General features: G+C 42.3%; 1 protein-coding gene across 5 annotated transcripts; it reads right to left on the minus strand.

The window, feature by feature from the left end:
- Positions 1-7,328: 7,328 nt before the first annotated feature.
- On the minus strand, positions 7,329-16,716 carry LOC145404656 (anaphase-promoting complex subunit 15-like). Of its 5 annotated transcripts, none has more exons than XM_080276187.1 (3): positions 16,678-16,716; positions 13,846-14,003; positions 7,329-7,695 (listed from the first exon to the last, which is right to left on the minus strand). In XM_080276187.1, exons 2-3 carry the CDS (start codon positions 13,942-13,944, stop codon positions 7,483-7,485), a joined length of 312 nt encoding a protein of 103 aa, XP_080132313.1. In that variant the 5' UTR covers positions 13,945-14,003; positions 16,678-16,716; the 3' UTR covers positions 7,329-7,482. The 5 variants fall into 5 exon arrangements, with proteins under 5 accessions (XP_080132313.1, XP_080132315.1, XP_080132314.1 ...); XM_080276189.1 differs by lacking the exon at positions 16,678-16,716 and adding an exon at positions 16,485-16,510; XM_080276188.1 differs by lacking the exon at positions 16,678-16,716 and adding an exon at positions 16,394-16,468.
- Positions 16,717-17,181: the final 465 nt, after the last annotated feature.

Genomic DNA, 17,181 nt, shown 5'->3' on the forward strand with positions numbered 1-17,181 from the left:
GACCAAACTTCAAATTTACCATATATTATTTCCTCTCTATTTTTATGCATTATTATGATGTGAAAAGATATAAGTGCTAAATGAAAGGTCACAAGCTAACTGAAACATCTGGTATACCGGCTTCCTCTGATAAAATATTGAAACAAGCACCCATACAGCATTAAAAACAAGACTGCAAAAGAATTTTTGCATGTAAGTAAATCCATGGCGTCTCTGGAAACATTTGAATTTAAATATTATGGCCACTTACCTCCCATGAGCCATAATATTAAAGATTGATTAACCGTGTACATTTTTTTTTGTCCAGCCATGATGCCATCTTTAAATGGACATCACCATCCCAGCCGTAAATCCAGTGTTCCGACGTCATTATTCAACACGTTCTCTTCAGTGGCCAGGATGACAGAAAACGCGATGTTGCTACAACTAACATGATATATTTAAGGCAAACAATAAGAAAACATTCTCAGGGTTCTCTTGTTTTTTCCATATCTTAGCTTTTCATATAATTAATCAAGCATTTTCTGATTGCGGTTTCAAGTTGAATTTTTCCTTATTAATTTAGAAAGTGGTGAAAAGCATTTTTTTTTTTTTTTTTTTTTTTTTTTTTACGCGGTATTTGTTTACAGACGGACGCCATCTTTTGGTGCGCGATAACAGACGGACGCCATCTTTTGGTGCGTGATACCAGACGGACGCCATCTTTTGGTGCGCGAAGACAGGCGGACGCCATCTTTTGGTGCGCGAAGACAGGCGGACTCCATCTTTTGGTCCGCGAAAATAGACGGACACCATCTTAGAACATTATTTTTCACGAAATTTCCCATATCACAGCCTATTTATCCAAACCTGACAAATTTTCGTAACTCGGTCCAACCTTATTCATCCTGATCTATAGTATGCTACTCTAACCAATGTAATGCTAATATAACCTATAACCTATCACTTATGTAGTAATCATATTGTCTTTGTTTATTGATAGATCTTCTCCATACTCGAAAACACACTCCTGAATCGTTTTTTTTTTTTTTTTTTAATATGGTCTTGCACCTCATTAAGGATTTCCACATTTTATGTATCAGTTATGCAGGAGCTGGTATGAATAATGAATCAAAACCCCTAAGGACTTCCATATTTTATGTATGAGTTATGCAAGAGTTGGTGTAAGGTTCGTACGTCCGGCCCACTCAACCTCCCACGCCTCGGCTACGAGCCTGCGAAAGAGGTAAGACAAAAGAACAGAAGAGGACAGTACGGACAGAGAGACCGGAGACAAAAAGTGTAATGCTGTGTTTTTAAGGCGACTTCTCGTCATAAAAACACGAGCACTGGAACGGGGTCCTTTTACTAGACCGGATGTAATGCACTAACAAAGGAACAGGGCATAAAAAATAGGCAGTATACCGTATCACATCTATTGCTTAGGTCCTACTCATTACAGTGTACATACAATGATATTTAGCATATAGGGGAACAGAGATACAGGATTACACTCGGCTTCACAGAATGATCACATATATATTAACACTATGGCACAGGGAGATCGCGGATATTCTTTAATGTCACCTGGAGGGAAATTATGCAACTGGGGTTGTTCGTTTGAATCAATTATTAGGTCACTTCAAGATAATAATAAACTGGGGCTGTTCACTTTAGATCACTGAGATTGGGAGTCTGTTTCAGGGATATTACCATAATAGAGGTAGGGTGCGGATAGCGACACTCGACACTGTCACCAGGTCGCGGGAACACAAACAATTGCCTTTCGGCTCACTCGTGCACCTACCTCTAGATTCACAGAAAACTCCCTGGTTCCTTGATGCGGGGGGGGGGGACTGAATTATTTATCAATAGACACTTCTTACCCTGATTGCACGAGTTTCTGTTAGGCCACTGTTTAATATATTTTCCGTGTAAGCACTGTCACTGTACTCTGGATCACTGTCACTGTCACCGTCTTACCCTTGTTTCCTGGGTTGTCAGATCACTGTTTCACTTACTGTCAGGGAGGCTCACCTGTCTGGGGCCTCGACCTGAGGGGCGGCTCCTATCTTAGGGCCGCGCCGGTGGGGTGCAGGGAGGCCCTGTGGTCTGGGGGCCTCGACCTGATCGGGGGCCCTCGGGACTAGGGCCGAACAGCCGGAGCAGTCGGGCCTGCTTCCTCTGCCTCCGGGGAGTGAGGGAGCCTGGATCTCCGTCGTTGTGGACTGCGGCGGCGGGCCTTGGCGTCCTGGGACTGCGGGTGCTCAGGGGGAGAGGCGCCGTCAGGGCTGGGCTGCGGCAGCGTCTCCTGCAGGGCTCCGGCAGGATCAAAGAACTCTCGGGTGTGGGCGGTAGGTCCGTTATCGGGCCTTGCCACCACTCTAGTGTCTCCTCCGGGCCTATAAGCCTGGATGGCGACGAAGGGCTCCTCGAAGGGAAAGAGGCTAAAGGGAGACTCACGCTCTTCGTGGTCCCTTGAGTGTGTCTATAGGTCTGAGTCGGGGCTCTCCTTCCCCTATTGTGCACCTTGGCTGTAGCCGTGAACTTGCCCGGCGTACGGGGGACACCTATAGGGTGATCGAGGTCGCCCTTTCGCCGTGGCAAGGTACCGCTGGCGTGGTGTTCCTCCCGCAGTAGGAGACAAGCCGGAGTGAGGGGCTCAGAAGCCTCACTCTCTCCAATACGGACAGATCCTACCTTCAGGGAATTCTCCACCCTGGTACGTGCCTCGGCCGGAGCCGAGTGTCTGCCCGTACGGAAAGCGACTAACTGGTGAACTGGTTCGCCCGTCCGTTGCGGCAAGATACCGACCCCGGGACGCCGCTTCCGTAATTGGGTAGCGCTACGCGTACGGTAGCAGGGTCTCTCTACCCTGGACCGTATTCTGGCCGTAGCCAAAGAGCAACTGGAGAGGGATGCACACAGGCAACTCTCCCTGCTCAGTGTGTTAAGGCCGGAGCCTGGGGTCACCTTCCCCTCTACACACTCTGTTAGGCCGTAGCCTATGTCTATCACTTTCTCTTTCTTTAGACCGTAGCCTTGGGCCTCCTGCCCTAGAGGGTGTAACAAGACCGTCAATACGGTGTTACCTGGGACTGAAATCTTTTCAGTCCCACACAGTAGTTCGCACAGTAGTTCGGTTTCCCTGAACACCTGGGGTTGGGGCACTTGCGGGGAATAGGGGCTCAGGGCCGGGATGCCCCGATGACCCTCTTGCCCGGGGTCACTAACCTCACCGGTGTGTCCTCCCGGGGTGGTGGTGGGGTGGCGGTTCGGTGGTGGTGTGGGGGGTTGTGAGGTGGGAGGTCCTGCGGCTGGCACGGCGGGCATTTTAAAAAGGTACCTTTTCGTCGCCTCTTCTGACAAGCAGGGGGGAAGTATTCTTTCCCTCTCCCTCCCCAAGTTACCATACTAAGTACAATCATTTAGTAAGGAAACACGACACTGCTTGAGAAAAAATTTTAATCTGCTGAAATTAAGAAGTTTCACCAAGAACAGCAGGCTCTTTGAAAACCATTATGTTTGAAGAAAACGTAATTTTTAAAATGGTAACTAATCTAGATACTAAACTCCAGCCTTGCTCTCTAAATCTGGTTCTTCCATCTCCACCTGCCATCGTCTCCCCTGCTGGGTCAGCAGTAACCAGTGTGAACTGCCTGCTCTTGCTTTTATCTTTCTTTCTCAAAATCCAATACTCTCAGGCCCAATCATTAGCAATACCCAAGAAGCTCTCAACCTTCTTCGCGACTCTCCTCGTCTCCCCTCTCCTCCCTAAAACCCAGCTTCATCAGGCTTGTGCCCTCCGTCTCAGACTCTTTCATATAGGTCCCAGCCCATGTTGGTCACACCCAACACGACCAGGCAGATCGTCTGGACCAGACTTCTTCCACCCTCCCTTTCCCTGCCACTCGCTTCCTTGTGTTCAAGGTGAGAATCCTTCGATAGGGAGCCAGGGAGGACCTAGACCTGCGTTCTGACGCAGAACAACCCACCAACGTCACGATCCATCCCTCGCACCGAAGTATAATACTGGCTGTCTATATGTTTGTGTGTAAGAAGTTGTGTATGCTGTTGATGTATACTGTATGTATGTATGCTTTTGTTTTCTTATGCGAAGTATGTAGGTTAAAGTGTAATACAGTTTCACTTTTAATCTGCCGATATTGAGAAGTTTCACCAAGAACAACAAGTTTTCTGAAAATCAGTACATTTGAAGAAAACGTAATCTTTACAATGGTAACTAACCTAGATTTTAAACTCCAGACATCTATATCTGTTTCTCCCATCTCCACCTCCCCAAGTGGGTCAGCAGGCAATAACCAGTGTGTACTACCTGTTCTTGCTTTTGCCTTCCTTCTTTCTCAAAATACAGTACTCTCAGGCCTAATCATCAGCAATTCCTAAGCAACCCTCATCCTTCTTTACAACCCTCCTCACCTCCCCTCTCTTCCCTCTAGGCCCAACTTCGTCAGGCTCATGCGCTCCATCTCAGACTCTTTCATATAGATCCCAGCCCGTGTTGGTCACACCCAACACGACCAGGCAGATCGTCTGGACCAGATTGAATGCAACCACCCTTTCCCTGCCGTTCGTTTCCTCGTGTTCAAAGTGAGAATCCTTAGGGAACCAGGGAGGACCTAGACTTGCGTTCTGATGCTGAACAACCCATCAACGTCACGATCTAGCCCTCGCACAGAAGTGTAATACTGGCTGTCTGTATGTGTGTAAGGTGTGTATGCTGTAGATTTATGTATCTTTCTGTTTTCCTGTGTGAAGTGTGTATGGCTGAAGTGAAATACAGTTTCACTTTGAGTGCTGTAGTGCTTTAAGTTGATTACGATGTTAATAGTTATTTCCTTAATAAAACAATTAAAATTTCAATTACAGTACAGTATTTGTTGATATCCATTGTGGTAACATTGTATAAAGAACTGGTCAGTTTATTATAATTCTGTTTTCGATGTCAGATTCATGGGAACACGGGTCGATGGTCTGATAACTCAGGGGTTGTTTGGTGGGAAAAAGGTTGAGAACCCCCTGACCTACATATAGCTACCCAAATAAAATCGTTCACACTCCTTCCTCATTTATGCTGTCACACATTTCCTCCAGATCCATCATCAGTGACCCAGCCATGATTTTCTTAGAAGAATCATTGATAGACACTACAGGGTTTACTGTAAAGTGATATAAGCCTGTGGAGTTTGGGGGTGGGAGGGATTTGAGACCTTAAAAATTACAATGTTAGATGTGTAGCCAATTTCAGAGGCATTTTCAGGTATTAGGATAGGGATATTTGGGCATACAGTATCTTATGGTTAACTTTAACTTAAAATACCATGCTTTGGCCTACTGCTGATCATTTAGTTGCTCAAATAACCTGGTTTTAATAGCATACAGCGACAAAGAACAAGACATTATCATCATCAACATCATTATATTAAATATTATTATTATTATTATTATTATTACCCTCTTAAGGATGGGTTATGGAATGATTTGGAAAAAAAAAAAAAAAGTGTGAAAGTAGAAGAACAGTCAGAACAGACTGAAGTGAACCAGACAAACATCATCATCATCATCATCATCTCACGACCTCTTTCTTTTCTAGGATGTGATAAGGTAGGGAACAGGGAAAGAGAAAGCACAATACAGGAAGAGCTATCAGCATGCTCATTTATATGAGCCAGACATCCATTCACTCACCATTCAAGCCCCAGCATCTAAGCTCTACCTCACATGCATAGCTGTCACCATACATCATTTTGTTTCATTTATAAAGGTTCCAGCATGCTTGTATGCCTCAGTCTTGGCCACCTAATGGTGGTTTTGCACATTGCTTAATCTCTGGCAGCTTCCCTATTTAGTCCCTTATCCCTGAGGTCACACTCTTTTGACCTCATCCCAGGTCTTTTTTAGTCTGCTTTTCATTACCCTGCCCTCAGTGTTTACAACTCTCACCCTCTGCTGCCAGGTGTCATCATCCATCTTCTCCACATGTCCAAACCATCTCAGGCTTCCCTTCCTCATCACAACACATACATTACAGTCCCATCTTTCCTCTTAACTCTTCATTCACAATCCTAACCCCCCAGGCCTCTCATTCAAAGATGCACTACACATCCATCAAATCATTATCATCTCTACATTTGAGCCTACAAATTTCCTCTCCCTTTTCTTCCCTGGTCTCATTGTTGCACAGCATTACACTCCAAATACATGCTGCATAATAAGAACCCCTTAACACAGAGGGAAACCCATTTCAATGTCAGGAGAGGCAACAGCTCCCTGAACTTCTTCTAACCACTCCTTACCCTATCCAGAGCTACCTCCAGCCCCACCTCAAGCACATAACATGTCCTCCAAACAAAACTGCTCTTCATATTTGTGACTCCATCAGATTCAGTCCTGTTCCACCTCTAAATCTCTGCATGATCTCCCCTACACACCACACACATGATTATTTTACAGCCTACCTCTAGAATCATTACATCTCTTATGCACCCAATTATCTCAAACACCGCACAAGATGGAGTTGCTTGCCACATCCTTGTGTCAAACTGTGCATGGCTACATTCCCTCTGCTTTAACAGTACCGCCATCATGCCTTGATATCATAATTTTTTTTTTCCCTTGCATTTACTCTCAAACCCTTGTAACTCAATCCACCTATACAGTTTCTAAATCTTTCCTCCCCCTCCCTCTTATCCTCCATCATCAACACCAAGTCATCAGCATACATCTCCTATAAGGGAGTCTAATTCTGAAGTCATATGAAAGAGTTTCAAGTATAGTACCACGATAAATAATAAGCTAAAGACAAACCCAATGCATACCATCATTCCTGAAAAACTCATCACACAAATCAATGTTTACTCTCACATGGATGTGAACACCCTCATACACTGCCATAACCACTCTAACCAGCCATTCTTTAATCCCAAGCTTTCTCATTGCCCTTTTCACCACCTCCCTAGGAATTTTGTCAAAGGCTTTATCCAAATTAACACAAATAAAGTACAGCTTCATCTACTTTCCTACGCATTTTTCTTGAAGCTGTCAGATAATGAATATTGCATCAGTGGTCCCTTTCCGTGGCATAAACCCAAACTGCATCTCATTAGTATTCACTCCCTCCCTTATCATACAATGCAGAGCTCTCTCTCCATTACCTTCATTATCCGATTCAAAAGTTTTACACCTCTACAAACACACACACACACACACACAAACTAGTATATATGATCAATAAAGTCATTACTTTTAATTAGCTCATCTTCTTCATCACCTGCTTTACCTCATGTAATATTTACAACACTAAAGAAATCCTAATTAAATCTCAACCTATAAAGCATAAATCTGTGGACAATAAATCAAGAAGTGTAAATACTGCTAAATGTATTAAGGGATCAAAATACATCATTCATTCCTGTCATCATAAATATTAAATCTGCCAGACTTTAATTTGCAGACACAGAGAGCAGCAAGTGTAAATGCTCCCTAATGAATTATGGGGTCAGAATAATCATCATTCATTTCTGAGTCATCATCTTCATCCTCGTCATCATCGTTGTCATCATCATCATCGTAGTCATCGTTGTCATCATCCTCATCCTCACTGTACTGCTCAGTGGCACTTTTGCCAATGGGAAGGATGTCACTGCCCTTTTGCTGGATGGCCTGTACCTGTGCTTGATACACCTGTTCCTGTTCCTGTATGTGAGAAACGATTCTTATATCACACACCGTAAACATACTGGTACCTCCAGACTCTCTCCATTCACTTAAGTACTCTTATTACTTTCCTCCTCCTTTACCTCCCTTCCACCTCCTTCCAGATATAAATAAGTTTTATGGAAATGCATCCAGTGCTCACAAAATATGGAGCAAAGGCATCAAGGAAAATGCAAGATACACATAACCATACCTAAAGGATTTACATCAGTCCCAAGTCCATGTCAACCAGAAGAGACAACAATAACCATCTCCAGCACAAAGTACAATATACCTATTACAGTGTCCAAACATACTGTTATGAATGTCTCATAACCAAGGAATCACCACAAAGTCTGTCATTTTTGTCAAGTTTTACACAACAAAGGTTATTGTTTTTATTTTTATTGCTGTGGCCCCAGCCTTATCTGGCAGTGAACCCATTGGACTGCAGTAATCCAGCCACTTTATCCTGGCCCACACAGAAACCTTTTGTTGGGGTTATGATGAAGATCTCTAAGTTGTGTGAATGGGGTACTTAAGATTAGTGTATTGTGGTGATGGGCTGCTTTACAGAGGGGGCATAGCGGATTTTCAGAAAGCTGTATACTTTGCTGGCAATGAAGTAGAGGAGGGTAATGTCCATAAAATAATCTGGTGGGGTGAACTCTGCTCCTCTAGGAAGACTATATATGGCAGAGGTTTATGCAGAAGCTTGTGTGGATGAAGGTATTGGTAGCTATGTTTTTGTGTAGCACTGTGTTGAGTGAAAGGGAAAAGATCTCAAGTTTTTTTTTTTTTTTTCTGTTTGTTTTCAATTATCCTGTGCATGCTTGAATGTTTCAGCCTTGTTCAACAGATAGTATTGCTGCATGCTGTGCAAACTCTGGAAGCAACTCTGTTAGTACCCTGACACCAAGGTAGTTTTAAGGACATCATCTTGCATGTTCCTAAGACCATCTATTGGTTGTCTACCCTCCAAATTCACACTTCTAAATCTTTTCACCTAATTTTTTTCTTCCATTCTTAACATTTCTAAACAACTTCAATCTACCTCTACACCTAACATCACCAAACCATTTAATTCTTACCATATCTCACTTCTCAGCTGTCTGATAAGAGGAGTCATATGAACCTAACAAACTCACATCTTCATCTAACATTAGAAGTTCAGTAACTGGTGCCCCCACAAGATGGAAAAAGATGCCACTGCTTGCCAGATAACTTAATGTAAAATGCGAAAGTGGGGTCAACATGATTACCCTCTGCTATAAAATTTTTATGTTACTTTACTGAAAATAGGATATTTACTGATTTATCTACATATAATACTGGAGAAAAAATGGCTTCTTTATCAAAATATAATAGAAATGGAAGGTTGTCATTTGCATCTATCTCAATTTAGGGACAGTCTACATGCAATTATTAATATGCTGCCTGAGTACTGATCACTGTCATGTTTTTAGGTGTTGGATGTACATCTGCAAGGAAAAATGGTAAATGGGTATTATGAAATTGTATCTTACATAACAAATGATGGAAATGTGGTATTTAAAGAATCGAAGAGCATATGAAACCACTGAGCTAATATGGAGGCACTTTCTCATGGGTAGCATCATGTAGTTTGTTTGCCCGTCAAGGGCGTGAAAGTGTGTTTTTTAGTCGCAAATATGCAATCACAAGAATATTTAATGACTGCTGCAAAAGTGCATTTCACCAATCTGGATGACGTGAAATCTGGTGCCCTACTGTAGTGGTTTTCACTACCACTGCAAGATGAAAATCTGTGGTACTGCCATTCTTGCCCATATTTCAGCTAAAAAATACTGCTATCACACACCTGAGCTGGTTTCTACCAAGAATGATTGCACAAAATCAGTGGTTTCTAATGGTTTTGAGAGATTAAATGATGCATCACTACTCAAGGAGTATCCCAGGTGTTGGGGACCACTTACTCTCCATCTCCTAGTTTTGGAACCCCTTACCTCAAGCCCATCTCAGTTCTCTATACGGTGCGTATTTCTCCCTTATTTTGTCCTTTTCATAATTTTCTATTTACCTAACCATGCCTGTAAGTGTTTCTGATACTGTACAGTACTTATCTTAACTGTATGAATGTATTTAATCATTCGTAACTGTTGTAAAATGGGAAAATTTGGGCTTAAGAGTGAAGTGCCACGTATCAATTAGGAATAATCCCATAGGTTCTTTGCTTTTGCTATCATCCAATTTCATTATTAAGCACTAGGTAAGGTATCAATTATGCATGATAAGCAAGGGACGGATCACTGTACTGAGAAGTTCAATTAGCATACATTTTGTTATAACTCTCAAGAGATGTTTTGATCCCTTTAGGCATTTGGCAGACACACAAACACCCAAGTCTTTGTTGTTCAAGTTCGAGATGAATCTCCTCAACCTGAAAATGTTGGTAGTGGCTACAAAAGGGGAAAATTTATCTTCTTTATCGATGTGTCCATCAAACCAAAGGAGGGTGAAAAATGATGTGTGTTGAATTTCTACAACTTTCCAAACTAAACTAATAGGAAATGTGCCTGCCACTGACCAGTGTGGGCTTGTAACTGCTGGTCACAGTTTTCATCACTCTCTCAAGATCTGTCTGTTTCCACCCTTCTCACACTCAGCTGTCTTTTCAGAAGAAAAGCACCATTTCACAAAGATAGTGCACACAGAGTAGACCCTTGATTTAACATACCTCGATCAACCCGATATCAGATTTAAGGGACACTTTGAGGCCATAGGACTTCCATTGGCTATATTGAACAACGTCGGTTAAATAGGGTGCAATGAGTCACAATACATGTGTTTCCCACCTCTTTTACTTCAACCTCGTCAGAAATTGCCCTCTCCCCATCGTGATTGCTGAGTTGTAATAACAGATTTTATTAATGCTGTACCAGTCATGAAGAAGTGCAAGAACAAGGATGAGAAATAAACTGCAAAAACGTGAAATTATATGTAAAGTTAGTGTAAAATGGATATAGCTACTTTTCATTTTTTGTACTAGAGTAACTAGATTATGCTAATGTACTCAATTATTTTCAAACATGTACTTGAAATCCCACCTCAGGGAGGGACCATCGGATACAACGGATTATCTGCTTTATTGGATCAGGATTTCCCGCATTTAGTCCCTTGTACAGGAGGGTTATTGCACTAATACAAAAAATGGGTCATATTGCACCTGGTGGCTTCATTCATGTGGACTAGTCTGGCTCACCACTCCTCCAATGCCTGTTGTATCTGGGCAAGAATATTCCCACCAGATTTGAATGGTGAGTGGGGTGTGCCTGCTGAGATAGATGAGAATGGGAGTGCGTTAGTGGACATTTGTGCTGGGAGGGGGTTGGTGATAGCCAATACCCTCTTCAGGCATAAAATGATCCACAGGTATACATGGCGAGTGATGAGAAGGGTGGGTGGTGAATTGAGTGAAAGGAAGGCAATGATTGATTATGTGTGTGTGGATGAAAGGATGCGAAGATGTATATTGGATGCAAGAGTTTATAGAGGCTGGGGGAGTGGACTTTCTGACCACTACTTGGTGGTGGCCAGAGTTAAAGTTCAAGTAAGATGGAATATAAGAAGGGAAAGACGAGAGGAAGGAGTAGTGGCAAGGAGAGTGGAAAGGTTACAAGAGGATGAGAAAAAGGCAGAGTATAAGAGAGAAGTGGAGGAACGATTGGGCAAATATGAGTTGGAGCAGATGGGGGACGTGGAAGGTGTGTGTAGAATATTTACAGAAGAAATATGTGCAGCATGTGATGTGGTGTGTGGAAGGAAGAGAAGACGGAGGGGGGTGCAAGGAACAGCGTGGTGGACTGAAGAGATGAAACGGGCTGTGGCACAAAAGAAGAAAGCATACAATGAATGGATGAGAAATAGGGGCGTGGAAGAAGTTGAGAGGCGGAAGAGAGAGTTATATGTAGAAAGAAAGAGAGAGGTGAAAAGATTAGTAAGAGAGAGTAAGAAGAGAGTGGATGAGGAATTTGGAAGGAATTTGAGTGTAAAGTGGAGGGACTGTAAGAAAATGTTCTGGAAAGAGGTGAAAAGAGTAAGACAGGGTGGAAGTGAAGTTAGCAGGGGAGTGAAAGATAAAAATGGTAGATTACTAGTGGAGAAGGGAGAAAAAGTGAGCAGATGGAGAGAACACTTTAAGGAATTGTTGAACGTGGAGGATGGAAGTACAGTAATGCGAGTATAAGTGGCTGGGGAATGGCTGGAAGAAGGAGGGAGGTGAAAAGACAGGAAGAAATCAGAAGGATAGAAGTTATGGAAGCAATGAAGAATGTTAAATCAGGGAAAGCCCCAGGAATTGATGGAGTGTGTGGTGAAATGCTGAAGCATGGGGGAGAGATAGTAGTGGAATGGATGTGGAAGATGTGCAGATTGGCCTGGGAGGAAGGTAGAGTCCCGGAGGATTGGAAGTCAGGTATAATTATTCCCTTGTACAAAGGAAAAGGGGAAAAAGAAGTGTGTGGTAATCATAGGGGCATTTGTCTTCTTAGTATAATAGGAAAAGTATATGGTAGGATACTTATTGACAGAGTTAGAGAAAGAACAGAGAAATTAGTTGGAGAAGAACAGGGAAGCTTTAGGAAGGGAAGAGGTTGTGTAGATCAGATATTCATTCTCAGATCTTTAGTGGAAAAGTTTCTAGAGAAGGGAAAGAAGTTGTATGCGGCTTTCATGGATTTGGAGAAAGCATATGACAGGGTGGATAGACTAGGATTGTGGAAAGTGTTAAGAATATATGGAATAGATGGGAAGTTGTTGAATGCTGTGAAGAGTATGTACGATGGTGCGAAGGCTGCAGTGCGTGTGGATGGTGAACTAAGTGAATTTTTTTCTTTGAAAGTTGGGTTGAAACAGGGATGTGTCATGTCTCCATGGTTGTTCAATCTGTACATGGATGGGGTAATAAAAGAGGTACAAGGTAGGGTAGTGGATGTTGGAGTGGCCCTGGTGAGAGAGGATAGTGTTTGGAAACTCCCTGTACGGTTGTTTGCAGATGATACCGTGTTGTTGAGTGAAGACGAAGGGGAGCTGCAAGGCTTGGTGGATGAGTTTGAGAGAGTGTGTAAGAAACGGAATCTAAAGGTGAATGTAGGGAAGAGTAAAGTGATGGTCTTTGAGAGAGGTGAAGTCAGTGAATGTACAGCGAGGTTGGATGGTGAGGAATTGGAAAATGTGAGTACGTTTAAGTACTTGGGTAGTGTGATGAGTAAGGATGGAGGTTTGGAGGGTGAAGTGCTTGAAAGGGTACAGCAGGGAAGAAAGGTTGCTGGTTCTTTGAAAGCAGTGATAAGAAACAGGGAAGTGAGCATGGAAGTGAAAAAGTTACTACATGACAGTATTGTGATACCAACTCTAATGTACGGAAGTGAAGCTTGGACATTGTTGGAAGGACACAAGTCAAGAGTGAGAGCAGTGGAAATGAGTTATTTAAGAGGAGCCTGTGGAGTCACATGGAGAGACAGGCTGACGAATGAGGATATAAAGGAGCGTTGTGGTGTTGATGTGGATGTGATAGGAAGCGTTATGAGGAACACACTGAGGTGGTTTGGCCATGTGGAGAGGATGGAGGGTCAAAGACTGATGAAGAGAGTGTATGTGAGTGAGGTGGAGGGGGAAAGAGGGAGGGGGAGGCCGAGGATGAGATGAAGCGATGGGGAGGAGAGGTATATGAGAGAGGGGGGTGTGAGTTGGGAGCAGGGGAGTGAAATGGCGGGGGACAGGGCGACTTGGAGGCGATTTGTTTGTGGCCACCCCAAACGGGATTGAGGCGTCTGGCAATAGATAGATAGATAGATAGATTTGAATGGACAGAATCAGGCCCACAAGATTTGAATGGACAGAATCAGGCCCACAAGATTTGAATGGACAGAATCAGGCTGACAGTATTTTGTATGTAAGCCAAAATATCAGTATAAAATGGTTGACCACCTTACTGTATATCTGAGCTCTTAAAGCAAATACAAGAAGAAATTCGGCAGTATATCCTACAAATAATTTCTATAAGCAAAACACAAGGCAGGCACAGAGAAAAAGCTACAGTACATTACGGAATTCTAATTAAGTTGTCAGATTCATGCAATTTATCAAGCAAAATTAGTATAAGGTCTCTACCTTAAGCTCCTGGTCAAGGTCTATAGGTTTGTCAACTTGGAACCATGCGGGGTCAACAAGACGAGGGGCAAGTTTAGGGTAGAGAGGCGGCTGGGCCATTACTGATTCACTTCACTCAACACACTCTTCTGTATTATGGATGCACGCAGTCTGGCTTCCTGAAACAGAGAATGCTATGTAAAAATTCAGCAAACTGAAACAATATCCCTTATCACTCTCTGAAACAGTCTGATGATGATTTTTTTTTCTTTCATTTTTCTGGCTACAGAGCAAATGACTTTATAAAACTTAAGATAAGCCTCTAGTACTGAATAAGATAAGGGGGTATTATATCCAACCACTCCATTTGACAAGTCTCTCCTAAACTTATTAATATAATCTGAAGGTAGCAAGAACAAAACAAAAATTATGTCATAACTCTAAATGGATAAGCATGTTAATAATGAACATCTTGTAGCTACAGTGGCTAATTGTGGTAGGTTGTGGTGACCATCATCTATTCACTTGCTGTAGTGCTGCCTACTACTTCCTTCACCTTTTTCATTCTTTTTCTGTGTCTGCCCTCCTCTTTTCCTATTTCTCCTATCAGTTTTTATTACCATACTCTTCTTTCCTTTTCAGGTAGCTTAACATTCAGTGACAAGCCTAATGGTTTCCTGTAACCCAGAAACCATTTACAGTGCCAGGTAGTAACCATATAACCAACTATACGTGTTCTCTACGTTTCAACAAGTGGGTTGGTGGAAGGTTAGTGTCCCTGCCCATAAAATAACTAACTCATTGTCAAATGGCATCCCTTATGGGATAATGGCACTTGGCTATAGATAGATAGATAGGCTAGATGTGCAGTAATGGAGGAAAAAATCTATCTATCTATCTATTGCCAGACGCCATAATCCCGTAAGGGGTGGCCATTTGTCTTTGAGTTATTTGCCTTACGGGGAGGAGCACTAACCCTCCACCAACCCACTTGTTGACACATAGGGAGCACGTATGGTTTGGTTATATGGTTACCACCCAGTGTTGTAAATGGTTTCTTGGTTTACAGGAAACCATTTGTCTTGTCAGTCAATGTAAAGCCACCTGTAAAGGAAAGAAAAGCAATAAAAACTGACAGGAAAGATGGGAGAAATAGAAAGAGGAGGGCAGGCACAGAAAAAAACTGATAAAGGCTAATGAAGAAGTAAACAGCACTACATCAAGTGAGTGGATGATGGTCGCCACCACCTACCACAAAGGTAATAATAATTACACTAAACATAGGGAAGAACTTGCAGTCTAACAGCTTCTACTGTCCATGAGAGGAAGATATGGAGAATGCAATTGGATTCCTTACTTCTCTGATTCATGAAAAAAAAAAAAAAAAAAAAAAAAAAAAAAGGCAGAGGGAAAACTCATTTTACATCCAGAGGGAGACAGAAAGGATCAGTTTCTGTTGCTCTTATGATCACCACTCAAGCAGAGTGAGGTTGCAGTGAAGCATTTCCATAAGATGTGGTAAAGTGTTTGCAAACTGCATAAAATTTTGTGATATCACCTGAAATTTGGATAGCTACATATGTGTTACATTTGGTTAGGATAAATAAGGTTGGGTTCATTATGAAAATTTAGGTTACGTTTGGATAAATAAGCACACATAAGGGTAATTTTGTTTAAAAATGGTGTTCTAAGACGGCGTGTCTGTCTTCACACACCACAGAACCAGAGGATGGCATTCATCTGTCTTCAACGCTGTTAGGGACTGTATACAATCACCATTTGTTAAGTGCATTTCACCACTTTTATCTATTTATTGCCAGATGCCATAATCCTGTAAGGGGTAGCCATTTGTCTTTGAGTTAACTGTTTTACAGGGAGGGACACTAACCCTCCGCCAACCCACTTGCTGACACGTATGGAACACATACTGCTTGGTTACCACCCAGAGTTGTATACGGTTTCCTGGCTTACGGGAAACCATTAGGCTTCTAACTCAGAGTAAAGCCACCTGAAAAGCAAAGAAGAGTATGGCAATAAAAATTGACACAAAAGATGGGAGAAATAGAAAGAGAGTTGGACAGAAACAAAAAGAATGATAAAGGTGAAGGATGCAGTAGGCAGCTCTATGTCAAGTGTAGGGATGATGGTTGCCACTACCTATCACCATCCACTTTAAAAAATATATACAGTATACAGTAAATTGAAACTTGAAAACGCAATCAGAAAATACTGAAAGAATCCCATGAACAGCTATGGAAAAGAAAATTACGAAAGAAAATCGCCAAATAAGGTGGTACTATGTTTCCTTAGGGATTACCATGTCCTGAAAGCCCAACTTACCACATGGCAGTCATAGCCTTGTTATGGGTATACCTGACTAGGTTGTATAGCCAAAATTTTCCTATTTACAATTTTTTTAACTTTTTTATTGAGAGAGAGAGAGAGAGAGAGAGAGAGAGAGAGAAACTGTACAACTCTAAGTTATATGCATGGGAGTGCTCCTTCAGTTCCACCCTTTAGGGATTATCAGAAGATAACAGCTGCGGTAGTTACAGGTATGGATACGCACTATACCGTATCTTTCCTTGCTGCTTCACCCCAATACCATTAAAGATGCCAGAATCTGAGCCTCCTAGGCCTGTCAATATAATACTGCTTACTGCTTAGGTACCTCCCAGACGTCCGACCTAGCTTCGAGGCAAGCAAAAACTTGCACCCTGTATGTTAGTTAACCAACGCTTTAGTTCCTTGCAGAATTAAATGGACATGACTGGCTCCTTTAACAAGCTTTATAGAGGGAGAAAAGCTCCAGGTTCGTTTATTTCTACTGTCGAGATAAGAAGCCAATGTTACCTCCCAAGATTGAAAGACAATAATACAAGTGTCCTCCTAATTACAGACCGGGTGACGTTCTAAGCTCAAAAAAGACACAAGACTTACTTAAATGTAAATAAGTAAATTTAAGCTTTAGTTTAAGCTTCAAAAGCCTCTTACCTAACCTAATCTATCTCACAGTAACGTAACCAAGGAAACTGGAATTTAAAAGCAATAAAATTCGGTAGATCTGAGTAGGTTTAAGTAAGTTATCAGAAGTTTTAAGAGCAGACTGGTCACTGAGTACAAGTACCTGAGTACTTGAGTTTCAGCAGGACTTGTTTAAAATTACATAGTCAAGCCTGCCTTCCTGAACATGAAAGGAACATTATCACCTGTAAGTATCGCGGCATCAATAGCATCAAGGAAATTTTCCCAACGCACACCACTGACGTCTTGAAGTTTTAACGCTGCCCAGGTCTGTGTGCCTGGCCGTGGTATTAAGGTCTCCAGGCAAAATGGTTTCCTCTTCTAAGAGAGTTG

Source organism: Coenobita brevimanus, chromosome 64, assembly GCF_032717465.1.
Source record: "Coenobita brevimanus isolate Jiangsu-jjx chromosome 64, ASM3271746v2, whole genome shotgun sequence".
Lineage (NCBI taxonomy): Eukaryota > Metazoa > Arthropoda > Malacostraca > Decapoda > Coenobitidae > Coenobita > Coenobita brevimanus.

Coding starts and splice junctions, on each gene's coding strand:
- LOC145404656 (XM_080276187.1), bottom strand. CDS start 13,944: ATGGCCCAGCCGCCTCTCTACCCTAAACTTGCCCCTCGTCTTGTTGAC. Junction 7,696..13,845: donor ACCTTGACCAGGAGCTTAAG/GTAGAGACCTTA, acceptor TCTCACATACAG/GAACAGGAACAGGTGTATCA.